Source organism: Balearica regulorum, chromosome 1, assembly GCF_011004875.1.
Source record: "Balearica regulorum gibbericeps isolate bBalReg1 chromosome 1, bBalReg1.pri, whole genome shotgun sequence".
Lineage (NCBI taxonomy): Eukaryota > Metazoa > Chordata > Aves > Gruiformes > Gruidae > Balearica > Balearica regulorum.
The window spans coordinates 88,556,187-88,583,110 of record NC_046184.1 but is presented as its reverse complement, the minus strand read 5'-3'; the positions used below and the strand labels follow the sequence as shown (position 1 = coordinate 88,583,110).

The following is a 26,924-nucleotide window of genomic DNA, read 5'->3' as shown; positions in this document are numbered from 1 at the left end:
AGTGCATGATCAAAATACAGGGTGGATGAAAACATAAAGCTTGTGCTTATTCTTAACTCGTTTTTGTCTTCCAAGAGAGATGGCTGTAAAGTCAAAGACTCAAAGAGGAAGTGATTCTGCTTTCCTGTTCTCCCACCCATCCACACAAAGAGAAGGGTTTAGTTTTCTTACTGATTGAGAGTATTAGGCCTGGTAAGCCCTGAAAAAAGCAATACCCTTCAGCGCCAGCCTTGCCACAAAAGAGGACCCAGCAGATGTCCGTTCACACTGAAACAGAGTCCTGCAGCACACATTCCTTCAAGAAGCCACAAACCAAGGGGACTATGAACAGATTACTCAGCAAATTTCTGTCACAGTTTGATTTATCTAAAATATATTTCTTTATCCAGAAGGCAAGGGCTACTGACACATCACTCCAAGATGAGTGCTTTACAAACAGTACAACTGAGCCCTTCACTAACTAATGAAACAAACCCAGTGTGACAAAACTCTGTTCACCACTTCTGAAGACAACTTTCCTAGCCCAGACTGCCTGTATCTGTTCATCACATTGAAGAAATCTGGTTGCTCATCACGGTTAAAGATGGCCAAGACAACATCGGATTTGTAAGTTCAAAGCATAGCCAATAAAGCTCATGCATGAAGACTCATGCCTTCTCTAGAAACTTACAACCCAAATTCCTCATAGCTGTGCTAATGCTGCAGCATTAGCAAGATCATTTCTGCCTCACTACAGTAATCTGCTATTACAGACAAGGATAACCATCGCCTCCCCCCAGACACACTCCCTTCGCTCCCCATCCAGAGATTTCTAGAGTTATGTCAGTTTGCATTCATCACCCTTAACATGGATCGTTGCCTCCCCTCCCACCCCGTTTCTTACAATGGGGGATAAAATGACTGGATCAGAGACGATGCCTTATGGGCTTGCAACTTCCTGAACTGGACCAGAGCAAACGAAGGTGGAAGATTTTGTCCAGCTCATGTCAGCACAACATTATCAATATATACCCAATGAAATGTAGAAATAACACCTGGATCCAGCTCAGAAAATAATTCCTCAGAGTTTCCTTAGCTAAAGGGCACAGTGGTTTTTGCCTTTTTTTTTTTTTTTTTTTCTTCTGAAATACCTGTTTAAAGTCTCAACAAGGTTATTTGAGGATTATGTTCAAAGCAGATGAAATGGGAGAAATTAGAAATTTGTATTTTGCCTTGTGTCACACTGAGGACAGGACTTGGTTCTTGTGAACAGATAAGATTGTCCTCTTAAGAGAGGACATCCTTTTGATGGAAGGGCAGGGATAAGCTACCAATCTATTTCAACAAACAACTTCAGCATCAGTCTTTTGCTTAAATTAAGTAAGGCCAGCAACTAAAGTTCATTGTTATTTTTTGTACTTTTTGAACTAGTTTTTATTCTTCTCTGGATAATACCTTCAAATACTGAAGCTCGGTATCTTGTGTTCTTCTATCAGGATGGAAAAACAGAAAATGGAGGATAACTGTCACATGAACTCTGGCGTTATAGATGAATGGAAGCAGCACAGGTAGACCCAAATTTCTCAGTATACACAATCTGCCTCCTCTTGCACGTGTCATGTTTACAGTTTTCTCCTTTCTCCTGCTTCCTTCATAATCATCTCCATTCTACCACATTTCTTAATTCTTCAGTTGGAGCAGGGAGCCACAGAGTTGGGGAAGAAACTAGTTTCCAGCGGGCGCCATGAAGGCAGTGATGAAGCAGCATGGCTTGCTTTCTACACCCCCCCCCCCCCCCCGCTTCCTTCCACTTGAACAGCCTGAATGACTAGTTACCTCCACTCACCTTTACCTGCTGCACTGCTGAGCCTGCCCGGAAAACAGGCTCAGGCTGAGATCTTGAGAGATTTAAAGCATTTTCACATAGCAGGAAGAAGCCTCTTTATTCTGACCATCTCCCACCACAAGAACAAAGCTGGACTCCAAGCACTAGGCAGCAGGCACATGCTGATAGAGGCCTTTCAATGTGATCCTAGCCAGCTATGCTTGATGCCTTGCAGAGGCAGCTGCTTGCACAACATCCGAGCCATACCTCCTAGATTCAGCTTTGTAAAACCTACTGAGACAAAACACTCTAGACCACAAGAGGAAGCCATTGTACTCACCATAAGCTGCCTGTAGTTCAGAAATAGCACCTGGCAGTCTACCACGGGGTAGTGTGATCACCAAGATCACCACATTTTCACTCTATCATTACTAAAGCTCCAATCCTAGTATGTCTGGTTTATCCTAAGCTTACTGGGACAGACTACAAAATAAAAGCTGTACCATGTCTTTAAAAATTCCTGAAGCTGCCTGACTCATTCCTCCAAAGGTGGATTGCAAACACCATCAATTCTAAGGCTACTTTTAACACTGTCTTGCTGTCAGCAGAAGTATTACAAAAATTATTATATGGCTTATAGAACCACCTGTCTTTCACAGATATATGATAATTTGAGTCATTTTACAGAATAAAGGCTATTTCCTACACTCTTCTGTATTTGCCATGTGTTATAACTGAAATAAGTCAGTGCTTGGAGTAAACAGAAGTGCAAAAGGGGCTTAACTACAAAGGCCTGTGCTGGGAATCTGCCACGCATGAAAATAGCTAGCCACCCATGAAAAGTCCATTTTGTAGGCAAGCAATTTCAAGCAGAGATAAATGTTCAACAGAGATCACAGTTTTCCTCATTTACATTTGAGGCATGGATTAAGACAAAGCCCCAGTCTCCCTCTCCTGCCAGTCATGGCATATTTCCAACAGATCTAAGTCGGGAAGATCTCAATTTTCAGCACACTTGTTAGTCTCAACCTCATATAACTATGACTTTTAATCCAGAAATACAGGACAACACTAACAAAAAATACTGTTTATAAAATATCTGTATCTATGACATAGCAAGAGCTGCAATGCGCAACAACCACCAACCAGTTAGTGCTGGTCCATCAACGATTGTTAAATACTTGCAGCCCAGCAGGCCTAATGCACAGGTCAAAGTCCAGACATCATGTCCTACTCCAACCTCTACCAATGTGTAACACACGCATTAGCAGAGAGGCAGCTTTGAGGGTTAGCATTTATAAAAGCACTATTACTTCTATGATCCAAAAAATCCTAGAGACATAGATACAATACCAATTAGTATACTGTTAATGTTCAGGGCTTCCCTAAGAAAAAAAAAATTAGAAATCAGTGATAGCCATCAGCAGTTTACAGCATAAATACAAACTTGCTGTTTTAAATATCCCCAACAGACTCCCCCTTCCTTGCACCAATTCCTGCCTGCCACTGATAGGAATCCCAACCCTCACACAAGGGAAAATCCAAATGTGAAGTGCCTATACAACATGAGAATAATGAGTTCACGTGCGGGATACAAGCGGGATAACTGGAGGAAGCTGACAGGGGGGGGTCTAAGATACAGACTGCTTGTGCACACATTTCTGTGCAACCTGTTGAAGCGCAGTTCCATCATGCTCTGTTTAACTACAAAACTAAAAGCAATGAAAAGGCTCCAAAACCAGCTTCATTTTGCTACCCCAAGTTCCACAATGCTGCCAAACTTTCCACTATTTGTCCTCGTGTAAAAATCTGATAATTAAGATTCTGAAGCAACAAACGATGGAGATGTACAACAGGGTCATACCACAAAATGCTTCTGAAACGCTGGCCTGTGAACATCCAGAAAGAATCAGAGGTGCAAAATGCAAGCGTCAGCTGTATTCTAGCCAAAATTTATTACTGAGCACAGTGACCTTCAGCCCTGGCACAGATACAGATCAAAGCAAAAAGCATCAGCTCCGAACGCAGCAGCAGGCAGGACCTGCCTGAAGAGGCCAGTGGGCAGAGCGTGCTGGGCAGGAACTGGGGCCAGGCCAGGGCAAGCTGAAGGCACAGGGTTCAAGCAGGTGTAGGTGGGGCCACCAGCACACACTCTCAACCTGCAAACCCATGATTTATTACAGCTCGACTGGAATTAAAGAGCGGACAGGGGCAGCAAGAGGAAAAAAACGTGCTTGAAATTAAAGCTCTAGAATAATGAGTGAAGCAAAAAGTCACAAAGCCATCACAAATGTGGGCTAGACTTCATTAACCCCTTAAGAACTAGACAGATTTGAACCCCAAGCATGCAGCGATGAGCGAGCTAACAGAAAGGCATACTGGATGAAAATCTGAGATACCAACAGACACCTTGTTTCCACCCTGTTAATTCTTTTTATTGTATTACTGCCCCCAATAAACTCAGGCATTACATCCCTTCTCACGAAGGGACCACGTGCTTTGAACTTCCTAATTCTTCCCCCAGGCAGTCAGCAATGGCAAGTGCCATCTCCAGCCTGCTCTTGCCAATGCAGGACAGTTCCTAGGCAGAAAACTTGAGCTTCATACAGCTATTACACAGTTTCCTGTAACTGGAGGCAGAAATGACTTATTTGTGTTCTTAAGTGAACACAGAACAAGCCTCAATCTCTTGGAAGAACAGAAGAAAAATTCTGACTCTTCTTTCATTTCCTCCCTGTATCTCAGCAGTTAATTGAAAGGTGGAAGCCAAATTCTTCGTTAACTCATTGTTGCCTCTTTGAATGGAAGTGGAGTCTGAGAGCCTCTCAAAGACTTAATGCCATCTCTAAATTCCTGCCAGCTCAGGAAGCTGGAGACTAAACTTGGAATGCAAATTGAGTTCCAGCATCATGTCACTTCTAGACCACAACCTGAACTTTACTTAATCATTTTCAAGTGGTTATTTCAAACATTGTGACCTGATGAACAGCTCAGTTCTACATTTCAGTTCTACAGCATCTACTGTGCTCTGCCAGTGGCAAGTCCAGATGCAATAGGAATTAGTGCACCCAAGATAAAAGTCAGAAAAACAGAACTAGGTCTGAAATTCAGAGAGATGGTTCAAGTCCATTGTAACACTGAAATAAAGTGCAGGAAGGAGAATAATTGAAAGGAAAAGTATTTGCTAAAAGGCAGCCCTATGCTTTCAGAGATAATAGCCATTCTTTTTCAGGAGGTAGCACAGAGGATCTCTGGTGAAAAACTCTTATAGTAAAAATAATTTTCCTTTCATAGAAACAGCAGATGGATTTTCCCTCATGTTTTGATTTTTAACTCTTCAACTAGGAAGAGGAAAGTAAGTAAAGTATGTCTATAACATCAGTCCTCAGGGAGTCTGCAACATCCATGGAAACTTACACCTGTAATCACAACCGGAACAGGTTGCAATTAATCTATTAATCAAATAAGTTCCAATCTCCCACAGGCATAAGACATTTGCTAATCACTATGTTATTAAACATTAATGAAATGCTTTATTACTCTTGGCCTTCTCTTCTTACATATGATGCAGCAGATGCTTCATGCAGACAGATTTTAAAGGACTTGCAAAACAAAAATAATTTCTCTTCACCATCCCAAAAAATTTTATTTATTTATTTAGGGAACAGGTACGTACTGCCTCCAATGTTTATTCTTCCTTTGTTTCAGGACTATTGTTATGTGACATGAAGATGTCTGATGCTAGAAGTCATTAGGGGCTTTAATTTCTATCCAAATGAAAATTTATGACTCCCTAAGACCTTAGAGGAAGCATCCCAATTAGAAGGACACAAGAAAGGGAAAAAACAGGTGAAGACTGAGCAGGGAACAAAGGAGGAGTGGAACTGGCAAGTGGAATTAGCTGCCTGCAGATGATTATTTGCCAAGCAGAACTAAATCTTTCACAAGTACGAGTCTTAATAATGACCTCCCAGATGACCGAGCTTCTAAAAGGTTAAGCATTCTCCACTGAATTCAGAGGGAGACTGGGAAACTACTCCTCTGGGGGTAGGGGAATGGGAGGGGAAAAATCACCTCAACTCCAGCAGTGAAGTTAAAATAGAGACTTACACTCCTTATTTTATGCACATATACAGTAAGTGCTTCTTCCCCAAATTCCTGATGGGTTCCTACCCCCTGGTTTGGTAAATTTGTCATGGGCAAATATCAGCATTTATTAGTTACTGCCATAATTTAGAAGCACCACATGTGAATATCAGGTCTGAAGTAAGTCTAAGATAATAAATACCCTACCAAATTTCAGATGATAGTCACATGTGTGTAAGAACATTTCAACACCCATTCTTCATAGTTTTATATATAAAACAATTCAAGCTTTCCCAGATACATATCTTCATATTAAAAGGCAGCAGGATATTCCTCCAGTAGCTGCAAAATAATTTCACCAGTTAATCTTTGCTAGATACAAGAAATCTATCATACACTTGAAAGGGAAAGCCATCTATGTCAAAGTACAAATCCACTATAAACTACTAGAAGAGTTAGTGCTTGAGTTTGATAAAACAGGTTATCAGACTTCTTGCTTGAGGTTTTTTTTCTTAGTCAGCACTTGCGCTTTTTGAACACTGTCCCATTTTTCAAGAAATCATTTCTTTAGGCTAAAGGGTGTCAAAGTACTGAAATGAAAAGATTATGAAATCTTCACATTCACTTCTAGCCTAAATTGCCCCAAAGAGTACAGAGAAGAAGAGTAAGTTTTAATAACTATTTGCATAGCAAAGCACAGGTTTTTGACAAATTTTGAAAGCAGAGACACAGCACTATGGTTAGATTCACCATTTAGTCACACTAAAAAGTAATAGGGATCCCAAGAAGAAAGGAGCAGAGAGGAATGATTTCATATATCAAGCGAGCACCATGAATTTGAGGTGGTACACGTTAACCACATTTCAAGAGGCCACACTACCACCTCATGGGCTTCAAAGCTCAGAGTTTCCCAAGGGCCAGGAAACTGGTTTCAGCTGGGCCGACACAGGGCAGGGGCAACCTAACCCCTGTGAAGCTCAACCCTTCTTCCCCCAATATCTGCAAAGATCTAGGAATGTTATCGACTCAGTTGCTCCTTTTTCTGACTGCTCTGAATTTAAGCCTACCCCAGGCTAAGTGTCACAATCAATGTCTTAGGAATATGTTGCAATGAGAGTCAGCCTCCAGGCCCTGATTTATGAACAGGAATAGTAGCTAAAACTCACAGGGCAGAGGTAGTCCTCCACACCCAGCTGCCCACCCCACCTTTCTGCTCCCAGGTGCTGCTGTCCCTGCAGCTAGGTGGCTCACCAGATACCACCTGATTCAAGGCACAGAGCTTGCCAGGAATTGGAGTTCAACACGTACACTAGCTTGCAAACTGTGCTGGTTCAAGAGCTGATGCACAGCCGCTTTGAAGTTTTTGCTGCAGGGGTGGTGAGTGTGATAGCCATCCCATCTGTCACCACCCACAAGCCCTCTCTCTTCAGCTTTTTCAAGCATCCACTCACTGGTCTCGCTGTCAGATATTTGGGCACAACTACAAAGTTGATGCTAGACCGGCAAGTTTTCAGAAAAGGAAAAACAAAAAGCTGAAGTTGTAGCTGGGCACTTGGGCATTAGTGACACTGCCACTGTACAAGAGAGGGGTAGCTCCAGGAGCATCCCAGCTTCCACCTTGCTTCCAGAATAAAATGAGAACTTGCACATAACCCTGTAGCAAGTGAACAGAAGGAGAACTGGTGAGACCAAGAGACTAAGGGAACAAAGACGACTTGGTCATACCTATCATCTTGGCATCACATCACCCAATAGTTCAACAGCAGCCATCACCAGATGCTTCCAAGGAAGGGTTAAAAAAAAAAAGCTCATTTCCTAGTCATCTGGGACCCTAAAGCCTGAAGACATGGAAGTTTAACCTCTTTTACTGAACCTGTAAACAATTTTCAAAAATGCATTTGTAAAACATAAGAGACTCAATGACTTTGTGACATTGTGTGCAAGTCAATCACATAAATTATGTCAGAAACTGTTTCCTACGTCACCTGCCACCTTGTCAATGCACTACATATTCTTTTGTGTTTAACCTACAGTACTAGGAGATTCTCACAAGGTAACTTCATTAAAACATCCACTGTTACTAGTAGTGGAAGTTGCAAAGCCTTTCACTGACCTTGTCATATACTTTCCACTACAAGATCTTATTTTCCATAGTTTAAGGGGGTCTCCCACTGCATGTACCATGCACAACAGATATGCTGTGGGGATGAACTGGAGCTGAATAGTGAAAGGAGATTTGTTTTTAGGACCCGTGCCTCATTTGTTACTGCCCAGCTCAGTATTCTGAAGTACTGAGAAATCAAATATATATGAGAGAGATCAATAGGACTAGCGATATTCACATCTGTCAAAAACCCAAAACTGGCCTCTTCTGTCCTGTATCCAGTACATAAACAGATGGAGAAAAATTCCCATTGTCTGCACTTTAGAACTCACATCAGGAGATAGAACGTGAGGCAACCAAGATAGACAGAGCACCTGTCCTGGCCTAAGGTATCTTGCAAACACCACTGGCAGTGAGATGAGATGAGATCAGCTTGCCTGGGCAAGCCAGGAGTCCCCTGCATGCTACCCTATTTCTCACCAGTTGCCCTGCTTGTCCTCCCTGAGCATGAAACTTCATTTGCACCAAATTCAAACTATGCACAATCAGGTAGAAAGCATGCAGTTTTGACTAGATGGAAGAAGTATTTCTGTTCTGCCTTCAAAAAGCTAGATACATTCAGAGGTACAAGGAACATGGAAACTGGTGGCATTCAGCTGCCAGACAAGCTAGGCCCATCATTACGCCCAGATTAAGTTTCTGAAGGACCTTGACAAAGCCCATGAAAAAGTTAAGTGTCTCCTGAACATCTGGTAGCTTCTAGTGAAATCAAAAGCCTTTTAAGGGCTGTTATACCACCTTCAAGATCGCAATGCTCCATGAGGGAGGAACAGCAATTCACTCCACAGGGAAGTCCTCACTGTCACAGCAATGGTAAGGTATACCACTGATGAAATTTATTCACAAAGAGGAGGACTTGAAAGACTAAACACAAAGTTTTTAAACCACCAACCTATTGCTACCTAAAGCAATCAAGATAATCACAAATAACAGTTTCCAGACCCAAATACAGTAATGTATCTCTATGCTAAAGCTTTATTCCCCTCAAGACTAATTATCTGCTTGATACATTCTCTTTCCTGCCCTGATATTGAAAGCTAAGAAAACCCAGCAATCCCTCTTCTCTCCCGATAATTTGCTTGGCTTTTGAGAAACGTACATGAGAACAACCAAGACTCTGACATTTAGACTAGTAACAACAAATTTTAGTTCATGCCCCCTTTAACCAAACAAGACCTACCTCTCACCTGTATCAAACACAGGACCCTCCACTGGACTAGAAGTTAGGGCCTACCTTGTTCTGCAGCACCTTTTAAAACTAGGGATTAGGCATTTTTTAATACTTCCGTGAGAAGTCACAGTAAAGGCACTGAATTCAATTTTAATCAGCACCTCCCATGAGCTACCTGTCTAGGGCAAGCCTTTAATGGATATAGAAAACGCTGTGCAGCTTTCCTAAGCAGTACAAAGAAGATGTGCCCAAGTTTAAACATTTTCCTAAAAACCAGCTGCCTTCAAAAGCAGCCTAAAACACCTATCCAGGTGAAGTGATAGAATCTGCAGAAGACCATCTCTTATATTATCCTCCTCAGCTCAGGAGTATTACAGCTTTATTCCACAGCCAGAAATAATCGAGCAGGGCTGCTGCAGGGGGTCAAAGCACTGTGAATCAAGATGGGTTCTAGGCTGTTTCTGAGAAGCTGCAATTTTTCCTGTGTTGGGGAAAAAAAAGCCTAAAGACAAGTTAAATACAAGTTCTCTACTATCCATTTCTGTACAGAATGCTTTCCATTTCCAGTTTTATGAGCTTGAAAAACTAAACTTGCTCCATAATGCTTTATGTGTATTCCTCCTAAATATTTAAAAATACAGTTCTGAACTTCTCTTCGCTTTGAAAAGAATTACAGAATTGACCCCTCAGAAATGACTACAAGCCAATGGAAGTGTAACTGGTCTTGATATCTCTTTAAGGTTGGGGTTTATTGGTTTTGGCAGTTTTTTTACTATATTGCATGGACTATTTATAATTGTGTATTTTAAAGAGATGAAACCTGTTATCCCGGTAAGCAGTAATTTAATCCAGTTTTAAGCAACTGAAGGTATCTTGTTCTTCACAGTACCTTATGTCACAGGAACTGCAATTGCTAAAAGCTGGTGAGCAAGAGCGAGCAGGCTATATGAGAGTCCCTGGTTATCAGAAGTGAAGAGACCAAAGACTGAATGCTCGCAGCTTCATCTCTAACTACCCAGAGTTAGTCTCTGCAGATCAAGACCAGTCACAGGAGCAAGGCTGGCAATATTGCTCTGTGTAGCCAGAGCAGATACAGCTTTTAGCAGGATGTTCTTAGAATAGCCCCTACTGACAGGAGCATTAAGCAGCAACATACTCATTGGAAATGCAACAAATTACTATCAGCTGCCTCATATTTCCACAGGATTGTGCCTTCTGAGTTGAATTCATTTCCTCACCCCACCCCTGAACAGAACAATGCTTTTCTACATTTTGTTGAAACCAAGCTCTATGCAAAGGGCGCCGAGACCCTTTTGCATTCAAAATCCCAAGAGCCTGAAATAATGGAAGAGTTACTTCCCGCTGAGGATGTGGTACTGCCTCTTTATGTAGGCAAGACAGTATCACTCACTACGCATTCTAGTGTTTACTGCGCACAAGGTTAGATTAAGACAGAGCCATCATATTTTGAGTTATATTTACATTCAGGAATATTAACTTTATATTTTTTAATATTTAAAAAAAGTTTTAAAGGTCAATCAGGTAAAACTTCCAACAGTTTAGTTGGGCAGCTGAATTCAGAAGAGTCTCAGCTGAATTTAATTCCTTTTGAAAGCACACAATCTACCCAAGAAGCACATAATCTACTCTGTCACCTATAGATTCATTACCCACAAGCAGATCCATGCAGACAAGCCAGTAGGACAGCATGCCACAGAGTTCAGTGCTCCACCAGGAAGGGACTTTCTACCACCACCTGCGCACAGCACTGTGCACTTGCGCTGGGTACAGGCTGTTCCCACCAGCAAGGCGGACAAGAGATACCCATCAGGTTAGCTCCAAACAAGAGTCCTTGTGCTGTTTACCCTTCCTGCTAAATTGATGGCCTTCGTGATGCCTCAGAAATTTCTCAATGAGTACATCGACTCTGTTATGCCTCCAACACTCCAGGCAACCCTCAACTTGCCCTAGTTTTCCTTTGTCTCATACTACTTTCTTGTCCTACTAGATCTGTTAAGCCCTATGCGAAAGTAGATAACCTTTATGCCTGTTATTCACAGTTACAGAAGCAGTCACTGCCTATCAGGAAATCTATTATATTATCTGCAAACCATGTCCTTTTTTGCCCTTTCCCAAGTTATGTTGACTTTTCAGAAAAAAAATCGAAGCATGCATTGTACCAAGTTCTTGACTATTTGCTCTGGCTCTTCAAACACTGACTCAAATCACCTACTGTGGTTTTCAACACACTGGGGAAAGAGCATTTCTATTTCATATGTTCTCATGCTGCTGCTTTTTATAGGTATCTAAATGACAAGTGAACAGTATTAATAATCCCAGTTTAATCAAGGAAGCTCCAGGTCTTACAGACAGGCAATTCTAGTACAGGTTACTGTGCTGTTGCACTAACAGAAGAATCTAACCTAGAAAGAATATGGCATTTAAAAAACAAAACAAAACACCAAAACCCAACAAACAACCACCCACAACATAATTTCTAATGTCACTGCCTCGACTAAAATTATCAACTCTTACCACCTTCTAATTTTGTAACTCAGAAGTGCTCACTATTTATGAAATAAGCCCAACAAAGCACCACAAAGAAGAACAGCAAGTATTCACCCTTATTTTTAGCAAGTCTTCAGAAACCTGTGCTCACCTCCCATCTCCTGCTCTGCATCCTGTTGCTCCCTGACAGACTTCATCTGAAATGTGCTCACACAGTTGCTCAATGTCAGAAAGCAAACCAAGTGCATCCGTGTAAGACACTGAATTGAATCTTCCTACCATTCCGTAACCCATGCACTACATTTTGGAGCAGCAAACTCCAAAGTGCTCATTTCCACACTTGCACACTTACTACTAATTCCCATGTTAGTCAGAAACACATCTTTTTACATTTTCCTCTATTATTTACTAGTAAAACCAAACTTGTCCACTAAGGTACCTTACTGGGTTCACCCAGGCACCAGGAATTTCCACTATGAACTTTTATTAAAAAAAAAAAAAAAAGAAAAGGAAAAAAATTCCTCCTCTGCACACTTGCAGCAAGAGCAATGTGACTGGTGGACAGTGCAGTTGGAAGCTCAAGAAGTCTGCACATGCCACCACGACAGCCAAATAAGTTCCGCTGTCCCATAAGTAGCCTGCAACAAATTATTTCATGTATAATCAATCAACATGCTTGCACTGTTACACTCATCTGGTATAGACAAGATGCCTGTTTTCAAACCCAGAAAACTTCTTACAACCTTTATGACTCATGCATCTGGTGACATTAAGATAATTGCACAAGGGCCTGCAAACTCAGTCTGATAAGCAGATCTTCAAATGAAAGATCATCTGCTTCTGGGTTCTTAAAAGACACCAAGTCAGATATTCTGTCTTCACGCCCATTTGGTAAAATTTAGGGGAGGAAACAAGGAGGGAAATACGCTCTAGCTCTCGGTGACTCAGTGCCTTTTGAATTAATAAATAAATAATCAAAATCAGATCCAGCTGTTCTTTTACATATGCATTGTAATGCTTCAATGATTCAAACTGGATGTTTGTATTTTGACTAGTTAGATCAGGATTAAGTCTAATCACCATGGCTGGGCTTTCAAAGGAACATCACAAATGAAGAGGTGGAATGAGCACCTTTGTTGTGTCTGTAACAATTAGACCAGGCTTCAGATTTTAGAAGAACTACAGAATATAGATGTATATAGTCTGACTATTTGCATCATGAGACATATAGGAGCCTCGATTACTCATCCCAGTTCACTGTACCAGGCACTACATAAACAAAAAACCATCCTGAAGAAAGCAGACTACATTCTACTTATTTAAAAGTTTGTAACATATATTTAAAAATAAGATAAACACCACACCTCACATTTCACCCTAAAGAAGCAGAACTGGATTTTGAGTGGGTCCCTTTCTTGCTCCTGCGCAAAAACCAGTATGAATGCATGACAACCTTCTTATTGACATCATGCCTTGTATTTTAAAACAAGTATCAACACAGTACCAAAGCATCAAGCACTGTAATTAGAATTTTCCTTAGTGGACTAAGTTTCTCATTACCTTTCCAGAAATATTTCTTATTTTGAATTATTACATGATACAACTCTTACAAAGCCACTCAAAGAAAATCAGATTCAGTTTTACTTCCTGCAGTAGATCATACAGGAGTCAAGGTCATCCAACAAAACCTCACTGTCTCCATCATCATTTAAATTTAGTCTTGGGCATATGTCAAATTTTACTGCATAATGCAGGCAAAAGACATGAGGGAAAAAACAAAGTGGGACATAAAGCCAAAACAAGCTTTTCTCAAAAACGTGCAATGTAAACTAGTAGGAAAGTAATTCCTTGTATTGCATAGTCTAAAAATAATTGTGTTTGTCACTCACATCTCACCTTCTCAGCTGTCCAGGGACCAGGAAGTATCCAAGTCTCAGGAAAAGCCATCAGCGTTGCTAATTCTAGAATATGCCTGATAGTCTGAAGTGCCTCTTACAGATGCTTGACAAAACATTTAAAGTAGCTTCCTTCCATTATTTTTGCATGTCTTGGTACTACTTTTCAGAGCAGCAGTGGGCAGTGCATACTGCCTTCAGCGGCAAAGAAAACAATCATCAATTATATGGCTCTCAAAGCTTTGAAAACTTCCCAGAGGAGCATGCCAGTTGGTTCTAAAATGTCAGGTCTACTCAAGAAAACAAAGTGGCAATCAAAAACTATTCTCATTTCCTTAACCTTCCTCCTTTTATTTGCTGAATTTGAGCTATCCTTCTTCAAGGGGCAACCAGGAATAGAAAAACCCAGCTCATTTACAAGGTTTTAAAACAAAACTGAAAGGGCTGAACTGCAAGACAGTGGCAGAGGGCACAGCTCAGCTGCCCTGGTGGCACATGAAGGAAGAGATTTGTCCCCTCTCTTTGCTTCAGGAAGTCTCTGTCAAGCAGCAGGTGTATCTCCTCTGTCCTTCCTGTCTCACACTGTTATCCCCTCTTTCCCCTCAAGTGTATAGTTACCACAGCAGAATATTTGAATAAATAACAAATACTGAGTTCAAGAGAGGGACACACAGGCTGCCATCACCTGATTTAGCAGCCAAGTAGTTTACAGATAAAAATCTGCCTTCACTGGCAAAAATTGAAACCAAATCATTTGACAACATATTCCAATCACGTTCTAAGAAGGGTGCATTGCACCAAAGATAGTTTAACCAAGTAAGAATGAAGTAAGTAGAGTGCCACAGGTACCTAATGTCGCTAGATGTAAAAAGTGTTTATGCTAATCTTCCATAGCTAGGCAATCTCATGCGGTGGGACTTCTAAAAGAGAATATACAATGGTACAACAAAAAGCCTTGAAGTAACCGCATGAACCAAACATTCAAGTTGTCTCAAAAGCACCATCTTTATCTCAACAAGCATCAGCTAATCTTCTATTTATACCCTACACAATACTTTTCTCCCTAACTGGGAGACAGGTGTAGAAGGTTCCCACCAGGACATCATTTCCACCAAATATCCACTTTAATGCCCAAGCTCTATACAGCAGCTGTGTTATCTATCTCTCAAGAGCATTAGACGTACCTAATCTCTGCCTATTCATCTTAGCTAGAACTGCAAGATGAAAAAACATAAATCTAGCTTAGAATTTATCTATCGCCTCATGCAGCAGTGTATCACTAAATCCCTGAGCTTCAGAAGGACTGCAGGAATTTTACTGTGACTTTTCTCTTTTTAAATGACCAAGTTCAGGCTGCTTTCGCAACACAAAAAGCAGCCCTCGATTCTCCACTTCTGACAGGTTGTGCACTTAGAAAGGTTACTCTTAGCACACTAAGAGGGTACCAGTGGTAGCCATTAAATACTTTATTTTTAAATGAGAACGAGAAAAAGCAAAATCCACTCCACCAGCCTGTAATCCACCAATCTCAGAGATGCATATCCAATGTGAGGATACCTTCTCAGGCAAACAAAAATATACAGCATTCATGGTAATGCTCCTGAAAGGCTATCACAGATCTTTCCACAAAACACCACGTCTATGCTTTTCACAACTGCTTTTGAACACCAGCATGGCACCCCAAAAAGCCAAGAACACTAAAGTCAGCTTTCACCTTAGTTACACAGGCCTATGAATACATGCCATGAACAAGGCTCCCTCTAAGCAGAAAATGTCACCCAAAAGTAAAGCTTTGATTTACAAATGTGAACAATGAAGAGGTTAATCCTTAATGCACGCAGAATTATTGTTATTCTACGCCAGTCCTTCTCAGGCACTTAAGCAGCAAAATAGGAAAGCAAAGTGTCTTTTAAAAATGGAATTTAATGCGACCAGGATCAGGAATTCTGCAGCATCTTCAACTATATGTGCACAGCTATAGTATGCTGTCGGTACACGGTAAAGTTACAGCTATTCATATGCTTTAAACTACACATTTCCATACCTTAATGCATTTCGAATTATTTTAAACTGTAATCTTCACTCTGAATGCCATGATTTCAGAATAGCACCCCTACAATGTTATTAACCTCTATGTCTCAAAACAGTCTCCGCTTAATTTAGGAATATGTATTTCATGAAATTATATAAACATATATATATCATGAACATCAAACATATGACCTCACTTCTTTTAGTAGATGTGAGAGACAATAGGAAATAAACTAAATCATTATTACGGCAGCTACATGGATTATCTGGACCAGTGGGGCAAAAGACTTAATGAATTTAATAACTTAAGGATCTTTTTGTTCGTCAGCAGATACACATAGGACAGATGGGTTTAATTGTAGTCTCAAGGTATGCACTAGAAGCGGACAAGAGAAGAAGTTGACCACAAACAGCTATTTTTTTTTTTTTTAAATCCTATCTTTGGTCCTAGTCTAGGGAGTACCACAGAAAAACTCACGGAAATAGAAAAAGCTCAAAATCCAAAATAAATGCACTGCTTGAACTCTGGCATGTACCTATCTACACAAATGCCTCATGCTATCATCCACAGGGTAAGGGGAAAAAAAGCCCTCAAGGGCTTTTTGCTCACTTTTCAGAGAACACATTCTTAGGGCCAGTATTTCCCTACGAACATATGAGTTTCCGCCTGGCAACATGTGGAAACACATTTCTACATGCACAGGCAGCCACATCTACAGATGAAGAGCACTTCGTCCTCTTCCCCAGGCCAATCACAGCTGGATGCTGCTGCACTCCCTGGGCAGCAATTTTCAGTCCAACTCCCCAGCTAAAAAAGAAAACTGAAATCAATGCCTTTAATACAAACTCCAATTCATCTCCACATGCCAAACTGAGGACCTATTTTGCATTAACACCTATTATACATCCAATCGATTTTTCAGACTAGAAAACATCTGTAGGAACAGTCATAATACAACTACAATAATTTTATTACGTGGACTTTAACATAAGACAAAGTGAAGAAGAGGCTTCTTAGCCCTCTTAGATCCTTTCCAGGCCACGAAAGTACATTCAGGGAAGTTTCAGCTGATATGACGAATAGTACACTGCTTACTTCAAAGACTGCCAAAAGCAATGGTTCCAACAGATTTTTGGTTCACCAGCAAAACTCAGTGTTTGCGAAAATTGGAAATGGAATGAAATACAAGGTTCTGAGTGAGAATTCAGACATCTACCCAGTCTCTTTGGTGTGCTGTGAACAGACAGGCACTGCAACTGCGATTACAGTCAAATGATGGAATTGGCTCCAATAAGCTAGCTTTCAGGAGACAGACAGATCAAGTGCTGCTATAAGAAATGCTATTATCTTGGTAAACATCTCTGATAATCTGGCTAAGCTAAGATGGACCAGAGCTACAAATCTGGCCTCTGTACAAAAGTTAAAGCACAGACTTGAAGAAACTCTCTGGAACCAAACACAGCCCTCCAGCTCTGTAAAAGAAAAATATCCTGAACACATGCCCAGGCATCTCCCATTCTGCAAATCCTATCTGATAGCCCCAGTCTTTAAAAGGGACTGTATTCCCTCAGATGGGGATAGGCAGGACTACAAGGATAGTTTTGAAAAGGCTTTGAGTCAAGCTCAATTATCTTCCTTCTACTAGTTTTACAGAAGTCTGTACTATTTGCTAATGTCACTGGAAAATACTTTCAGCTTTCCTTCCCCACTTGTGATAGAAACACAAGCCATCACATTAAAGTAGTCAGAAGACAGATCTGTTGTTCTAGATGTACTTTGTAGCTATTTAACAATAAAATTAAGGCAGCCTTTTAAAGGTGCCACCTCCGTAATGGTCTTATGAACAGTGATTCATTATTCCTCAGATCTTCAAAGTAGCTAAGATGTGCAAGTTCTCAAAGACTTAAAAGAAAGGTACTTAAATGTTGTTATTTCTCATCCCTGTGTCTTTCCTTTGTGACTTTTTATCTCATGGGAGCTTCCAACTCAACTGGGAAATCCTTGGAAATGAGATAAGGTAAATAAAAAATCCATTATTTTGAGAGAAGGCCTTACAGATTAACATTTTAATATTCAACAATCCTTAGATGCAGATATGAGAGAGCTCAGGTAGCTCACGCACAGAGATTAAATTAACAGAGTGCAGCCTTTAGTTCAATGGAAACCTGCGCAGTTGACAAAAGGTCACAGAGAAAGAGGATCACGAATACACTAGAGCAGGTCCAACCTCTACACTGAATTCAAGACTTAAAATGCTGACTTAAGATGAAGACAGTGTTCATTCTAAACCTCTGTGATAACTTCCAATTCCTTCTCTAGAAAGGGGTAAAGTACTCCACTTGGCCATTGTGTCTACAGCTCAGGCACATACAAAGGAAGTCAGAGTTCTACAGGGTATCAAGTTTCAGCAGTAACGATGGCTTCTTTTCGACTATACATTTAACATTCGCATGTTCATGTACATAGGAATAGGAGCCTGGAAGATGGATTTGCTAAAACACTAAAAGGTAAGATGCTTCTTGCATCCCATCTGAACCTGGCAAAGGGAGACCAAACCTGCACTGAAGAGACAGTGATACCTTTTCCCTTAAAGCTTTCCATCTGGGTTCCCCAACACATATCAAGAGGCCAGGTGTCAAACCCGTTTGTTTGCCAATCTGTAGACATGACTACCTACAGCCCAAGCTTACAGACCGCAGAAAAGACTTGTTTTAAGTCTTATTTCTATCAGATTACCAGGGACATCCCTCCTCAAAACGGATCAGCTACACTAACAGTGACCTTAGTAGACTGAAGCCCCCTGACACTGCAACCTTCTTTCAATATAATGCTACTATCTACTGTATCTTAAACGGCCAAGGATAACCGAGGGCCAAGAAATTAACCAGGGAGGTTCAGCCAAGAGTGGAACTAATTAAATCCGATTTGAAGTCAGACTCTCATAGTGGTCTGTTAACCACTGAGATTAAGAGCAAAAGTTACTATCTCATTAGTTCAACAGGTTCACACCTTTTAATACATGCCAGTTTACAGAACGACACCTTCAAACACAGACATGCACAACCTATTTAAAGAAATGGGTCAAACTTTAGATTGTAGAACACTTTAAACAGGAAAGTCTCTTGAAGAGTTAACAGAACTTAAGAACCTAAACACCTAGTCATTTTTCAACAGGAATTCTTCCTTGTGGTTTTACATTTTCATGTGAGCTGCTACGATCAAAGTTGCTGTAATTAACACAGAGGATACAGACTACTTTGAAAAAAGATCTTTTCATACCGAGCAGCTTGATATATTTGAAGCAGGAACTGAAGGAAAGCTGTTGCTTTTTCAGACACGTTTCAAACAGCTCAAAAGTACACACACCCAGCAGAGAAAAAACAGAACCTCAACATAGACTTATTTTTCTATCCTACTGCTTTATTGGGTTTTAAGGCTCAGATTAATACTGAGATCTTACATATTTAAAAAAACCAAACCAAACATGTAAATGGTTACAACATATATTCCTCCCATAGCTAAAAATAGGAAAGAGCACTGCCTGCTATTCAGTGGCCTCAGCTTTACCAACGCAGGGCTTCATGTTTATGGAACATCAGGGCCCTAGTTTGGCATTCTCTCACACTCCAGAAGATCTGCCTATTTGCGTAATTCAGGCAACTAAGCCATGGGCATGCACAGTTAGAGTGCTAAACCTAGGGCAGTGCCTGAATGATTTGACAGGCAGGATGGCATGAATGGTTCTCATTACAGATTTTGGCTTTCTCTTGCTGCACGCTTGAGGTCTATGTGAGCCATTAACAAGAAATGTGATGCCCAATCTAGATTGTCTGAAAAGGTGCAGGATTAAGAACTCTTCATCATTTAGATGGCGACAGCCTAGCACTAAAGCAGAAACGTTAAGTACTGCAATTCAGATATGAAGAATTTAAGTATTTATTCTCAGTCAGCTGAGACATATTTCTAGCAATTCATGCATTCATTCCAACAGGATTTCTGAAGAATGGGCATGGAATGACAGAAATAACAAAAACTAGACTAAGAATTTCCTATTTGCTCTAACATACCTGCTTGCTTATTATTGCTTTTTGCAGAATTAGACAGCAATATGACTGACTCCATCTGAAGAAAATTCTAATGAATATGCCAACAAAAGCAGTGCAAGAAAATTTATACTACCAGTATTTTCTTTTCAAGCATCACAATTAGGCTGTGTCAGTTAAGGGCCTGCACAGACGTGTGGCTTGAAAATAACTGAAAATATGATAAATCATTTAACTGCAGTTATCTGTATCAATGTTTTGCTTGAGGACCTGTTGTTAGGCATCTGTGGGACAGACAAAGAAATACAGTATAGATCTACGAAAGCTGGGACATAGTCTTTAGGAAATTTTGCCATTTGAATCAATTTTGGGTCCAAAAAGCTTGTGAATGCATTACACCATTTTTCAGAGAGAAACATCTCTCTTACCCATGTCACACTTTTAACTGAAAGAAAAACCCAAAGAAAAAATGCCCCTCCATGCCAACTAGAGATAAATTCAATGGTCCCACAGATGAATAATAAACAGCATGTAGTTCTTGAACTACTCAAGTATCACGTAACTGTCCAAAATCACATTACTTAAGTTCCTCACACCCAGTATGGAGATCTAGCTTAATGAAGGCAGAATAACTGCAAACCAAAATTAAGCATAAATCTCTGTATCTTATTTTATTTATTCCCCTCAGCCATTTGTCTCTATCCCAATAGAGACAATAGCGCCCAATACCATCCCAATAGTGTACCAATACTATTGCTCTAGGTTACACTGAACTCTAGACATACTCAATTTAAAACCCAGAGCACTTCAGAGACTCTGCTTAAAACACAGCCATGCAGGAACTGCACTACCAACCTGAAGAACCACTAAAATGCAACAAGGGAGGAGAAAGAAGCAGAAGCATTGCAAACTATCTTTACCATCACAGAAACTGTAATATTCAATTCTTTATAAAGATCTTACAATCACTTCATTCTGGCATAGACCAATGCTGCTTCCACTTCAGTGGAGGCTGCTGAGAAACTTGTCATAGAAATGGAAAAGGAAAAAAGGAAAAAGACAACCCCTCCTCTGTTAATTCCAGCTTTCAAGCTAGCTTTAAACCTGGATAAAAGTATCTCAACTTCCTGACAGAGATCTAAAAATTGGCAACTGTGGTGCATTTTCCACATCTTCACAATAAACTCCCTCCACATTCACAAAATGCAGAAGGAGCCTAGAAGTTACACTCTCTTGGGACTTCCTAAAGTTTCTCAATCATGCCCTTTAAGTTTCAAGACTTCCTGCTGGCTTTTCTAAAAGCTTTTTTTTTTTTTAAAGAGCTAAATCACACAAAGGCATTATACTGCGTGTACCAAGATAAATCCATCAGGATCTAGAGATAAGCAGGCACCAGCTTGAAGCATACAGCTGAAAATTTCATTGAGGATCTACACTTCAGGAAGCGACTTCCATGCATTACTTTTCTCTTGTTGCTTCTCCACCACTGGGACTAGTGCAGACAGGCATTTCTAAAGTGCTCCCTCTCTTCCCTCAGAAGTTGATAAAGTTGATTTAAATTAAACAAGCTACTGCCACCTTTGGCTGTCTACAATATGGTTTTCCTCATCATTGCCAAAGCAGGGGTATACATTAATGAGAGAGAAGTAGCAGCAGATTCCTTAAGGAACTCCACTCACCAGGGCTTGGATCTGGACTCAGACAGCTGTACAGGGGTGGCAACAGCCCAACTGAGCTGCACATCACAGCTCAGGTCTCTGAACAGAAGACGTGGTCCGCTCCTATGCTGCAATCAAACTGTACAGCAAAGTTCTCTGTTTCACTGGTAAAGTATCTGGTCCAGCATTTACAACCTAGATCAGATGTTCCCAAAGAGTAGCATACCCTGAAGTAATTGTATGCTATTCTTGATATAAGATACATGTCTCTAGCTTCCAAATCCGTCCAAGCAAAGGCTTTCATCCAGCCTGCAGGAATTTACACCGCCTGCCAACAGAACATACGCTTCCAGATCAGAATGTGAAAAGAAAGGGAGGACTAGACTGATGAATGATGGGAAAAACTGGGGAGCTGAGACCAAAGGTAGATGACCTAGTGCAGTTGGGATACAAGCTTGGGATAAGAACATTAAAAAAAAAAGCATAATTTGGGTACTACTGCAGGCGTGACTCATGCAAATTATTAACTTAAAAAATATTTTTAAATTAATGTTATCTATCTGTAAATCTACACATGCACTTACCATTAATTCCACCTAGTTTAGGGATATGAAAACCTCCAGGTACTGGATGTTCTCAGCTTATGCCATCATACATAGACAATCATAGAATTATTTAGGTTGGAAAAGACACTTAAGATCATCAAGTCCAACCGTTAACCTAATGCTGCCGAGTCAATCACTAAACCATGTCATTTAGTGCCACATCTACACATCTTTTAAATACCTCCAGGGATGGTGACTCAACCACTTCCCCGGGCAGCCTGTTCCAATGATTGATAACCCTTACAGTGAAGAAATGTTTCCTAACATCCAATCTAAACCTCCCCTGGCACAACTTGAGGCCGCTTCCTCTTGTCCTAGTGCTTATTACTTGGGAGAAGAAACCAACAACCCTGTAGCTACAACCTCCTTTCAGGTAGTTGTAGAGAGCATTAGTTCAGAGTCCAAACTGGAAACAGCCGACTTAGCTTTTTGTTGGTTTGATTTTTTGTTTGGTTGGTTTTTTTCTTAAACAAAAAAGAGGGGTAATATGCAAAAGATTTAATGGTTTTTTCTAATCACTTAAAAGAAATACTCTGAAATAAAAAGATATACAGGCAGATAACAAAATGCCACAGAATCAACTACTGAAAGGAAAACAATCAAAGACCTACATTTTGTTCTAGATGCCCAATACAGATTTATATTAAAAAAAAGTTAAGACGTCACAAACTATTAGTATCTGATGGGCAGGAACTAAAATACTCAGCCAAGTTTTCATTCTGACACCCTACACAACCTCAAAGTCATGAGACTAAATAAATCAAAGATTTTGGTCTAAAGCGCTAGTTGACATCCACCAAGCATGATATTGTAAGAGAAAAGTCCTGGCCTTCCCCCTAAAAACATTCAATAGGAAAAGCTCTTTTAAGCATGACTAGGTTTAGAGCTTCTATTATTCCTCTACCTCTTCTGCTCTTCTAAAATAATCCACTCTTACATCATATTGTATGCTTCCCTAGTACTAATTGCTTTCAACAAATAATACAGACCAGAAATAACTCAGATGCAAAAACAATGTAAGACCTTTACAAGCCTTTCTCAATTAGAAGTTAAACAATGCTGCATGATTACATTAATTTAAACACATCTTTCCTTTTCCATTCTTCATCTAACGCACCTGTGATATGCTGATGCCTGCGGTGATGACGGCATCGATTTCAAGACTCAAGGAAAAGCCATACACCAACTTCTTCAGAACACTTCAAAAGAATGACTTTGCTACCAAACAGGACACAAATTACAAAGATTACCAGTGAAGCTAGCTGTGCATGAAGTCTTACTAGAAAAATGAGAAGACTGAGATGATAATGTCATCCAATAGCCTTTAGAAGTATTTCTAAAACTAACGTTAAGTGTCAAATTATTAACAAGAAGTTTCAAACTGCTAATTTTCCTTAAACATGCCTCAACTTCCTATTTTTAAGCTCAGACGTTTTTCTATCTAGACCATGCCAACAAGATTATCCATGGCATGTTCTCTATGTATTGTCCTTATGCTTCTATAGTCATGAAAACTGTAGCCTTCAAATGCTAAAACCCACACCACTGACTTCAGATGCTAAAACCACTGCTTTTGCTATTATTTACTACTTGCACGAGTTTAGTTGCAGGCCACGTGACTATTAAGGGAAAGCAGTCAAGCACACCAAGTACCAAGCTGAGGACTAACAGCAGTGATGAGGTTGCTGATGGTCCTTAACTTTTATTTGGTTTAAATATCACCAGATAAAAATATAGCTTTTTGGAAAGCTACTTGTCTAGAATAGAGAATCACTAGTCTATTAAAACCACCAGAATAGATCACATTTAGAAATCAGATAATGAAGGGAAGTAACTCGCCTTCAGTTCAAACTGCCCTGGGCTTATTATTTCTTTTTTTGCTTGGCCTCGGGACTTACCAAATTACTCAAATACAGCCTTCCACTTTGTAGGTGCAACAACAAGAAAAAAAGTCCAAAGGCTTCTGTTCCTTCCAGCAGCTTAATTACTAATGACCGGAGAAGAGTCTACGCAAGAAAAAAGTAAGCTTAAGACAAGCTTTTCCCTTGTTTCCTCAGTTCGTTGTCTGAAAAAAAATCTAGTCGTTGACCTGGAAACAGCACCACAACATCAAATCAGGATTTTTAGCTTCCTGTTTTGCACTAATCATAAAAACAGTGACTCACTGATTTTCAAGTTAAACTATATGCCTTTATCATAAACCATCTGTTTAATCTTCGGTCTTGGAAATTTTAATGTGCATTTATGTGCTCCAATGAAATAAAAAAAAAACCAAAAACATTACCATCAAACACAAGGAAAATGAGATAACATTCATGAAAAATATTCTGAACTTATGCATAGGCTCACCTTAAATCTTTTATCCTGCAGGACTTTCTTAATGGCCACAAGCTCTCCTGAATCACAGAGTTTGGCTTGATACACAACACCAAAAGATCCATTTCCAATCACCTTGGTGTCTGTGTAGCTAACTTCTTGTGGTCGGTCCGGACCTTGTCCAGGAGTTGCCACTACTGTAGTCACTTTGCTGCCATCTTTGTCTCCTGGGAAGCAAGAGGTACACAAATAATCAAAATACATGTGTAAACAAGATGACCAACAACACTGTAAAGCAAAGATTTAAAACAGCGTATGTTTTTCAGTATTACAGAGAAAAATAAAAAACCCCTGACAACACGCAAAGAAAACACCAAGCATATTTTTTACTGAAATACATTAAGTGGTGACAATTTTTCTTTTAGATTATTGCTAACAAAAATATTCCCTTTCCAGGAACAAACAGCTCAGCAATAAAATGTAACGCATGACCAAGACAAGCACTTATTTCTATATCTGATTAACATAAGTGGTATTAAACACAGTGTTGTTTCTATTACCAAAATGATGCATTTCCCCATATTTTTCTGGAATTGAAGAAACCAAACTGTCAGTATAGCCCGCAAAGCAGCACTCTATCCTTTATAGGCATATGTCTATACCAGAAGCACTGACAAAGTCTGTTACTGACCCACCTACATGTAAAGCTTCAGCTTGCATGCATTAGGAAGCAAAGCCTTTGTCAAAGCTGGCTGTGTGCACATGAAGTAAAACTTAGGCTGCACCTTACGGCACAGTCCCATTCCTCCCTTCTGTGCTCAGACTTCCTTGCAAGGAAGGGAGGCACTTACTGGGGCAGGGAGAGGAAGGAGGACGACGACAACGGGACATGCTTAGCTCGTGTCTTGACATGAACCAGAACGCAGATAGGGATGTGCTGTCAGGATGCAAGATCACGGTGAAGGTGTTTTGGTGCAGATGCAGCAGCTGTGGGTTTCAGCAGTCCAACCACACATGTACTTACAATAAAGCAGCCACTTTCCCCGTCAAAAGACAAAGCCGCTATTACCTAGTCTTAGCAGCACTGTTATTGCCAACGGTGCTTCCCGTTGTTCAAAGTCTGATTTTGTTTGTAATAGAACCAAAGTTTCAGGTATTTTGCAAGCCCACACTGGGCATTTATTGCCCCTTCAATTACAGTGGCTTAGGTTACAGAATCAAATAAGGCTGCAAGAAAAACCAGAAGAAATCTGCTGATCCACAGCAATCACTCTGCAACTCTACAGTAACTGCACTCAAGAAATGCCCATCACATCTGCACGTTAAGAAAGTTTCCTTCCACAGCTTCCCCAGGGAGCCTCTTCCAGTCTTTCACATTTAGAAAGATTTTTCTAACAGGTAGCTTAATCGTCTTTAGTACAGTTTAACCGAATCGCTCCTTGTTCCACTTCCAGAAGGCATGGAAAATGGCACATCTCCCCCCTGCCCTTTTTCCCTCACCACACCCTTCAAATATGTGAGGGGCTGTTGCAAAGAAAGTTACCATGATGGAGAAGTTATTGCTTTTTGGGGGACCTCTCCCTTCACTGCTAAAAGTCTTTTAGGTACGGTACCCAAAACTAGACCCCGCAGAAGAAGCTTACCTCAGCTCTACCCAGCGTGCTGGTGACTTCTTGTGTCCGACTTACAACACACTTGTTTGTACAGCCCAGCACAATGTTTGCAGCTTGTGCAATGCTGGAACTCAGTTGACTCATGGTCAGTTTGTGTATCAAATTCTCCTCTGCAGAGCTGCTGCCTGTCCAATCCTCATCCACTTTCCACTTACACACCTGATTACTCTTATCAAAGCCTAATATTCTGCATTTGTCCAACTGAACTGCATCCAAGGTTACTTAATGCTCTTTTGTCAGCTTGTCACATCCTTCAAGCAAGCACACATTCACCACCAGAAGGAGATCCATTTCATGATGCTACATAAAGTTTACCTAACATATTTGTGAAAACCAGGGAATCCTGTGAGACTGCTTAAAGACTGTGCAAAAACCTATTAAATATCTCATCCTAATTTTAACTTGAACCTCTTATTATGCTCAAACAAAATAACCAAACCATTTTGCATGCCTCTCGGGGGATTTCCAGTAGTCCATTGTTTTCCTGGGCTTCTCATGAAAAAATTAGTTTGAAAACTTCAGAGTCAAGATACACACATCTACTACTACTACTACTTCTGTACCTGTAAGATCCCGAAGAAAAATAGACTGGCTTGGCATGATCCACATTAACTGTTACTCATCTCTTATGTTATCTTTTAGGTGCTTACAAATTGTTTACTTTTATGCATCCAACTGCTCCATGAAGCAAATGAACAAATTGAAAATAAATAAAGCACATTACTGCAAAGGGTGCCAATTACTTGCCAAACAATACACAGCAGGTACAGCCCTTCCCTAAAATATTCACGAGAAGGTGAGATGTAGATTTACACATTTGAAGAGAAAACAGAGAAACAACCAAAAAAAGGAAAACTGGAAAGACGGATGTCTGCTCAGAGGGAGAGAGGGGAACATAAATGGAAGCAGACTAAAACTGCATGGAAAATTCACCCTTCTCTTTGATAACTGTAAGAAATTAATGGAAGG

At 40.3% G+C, this 26,924-nt stretch overlaps 1 protein-coding gene across 2 annotated transcripts in view; it reads right to left on the bottom strand.

The window, feature by feature from the left end:
- GSK3B (glycogen synthase kinase 3 beta) overlaps positions 1-26,924 on the bottom strand; it is a 153,778-nt gene that overhangs the window by 70,328 nt on the left and 56,526 nt on the right. For both annotated transcript variants that reach the window (XM_075765029.1, XM_075765038.1), the window contains exon 2: positions 24,316-24,509. In XM_075765029.1, the coding sequence (XP_075621144.1) occupies positions 24,316-24,509 (194 nt within the window). The remainder of the gene's footprint in view (positions 1-24,315; positions 24,510-26,924) is intronic.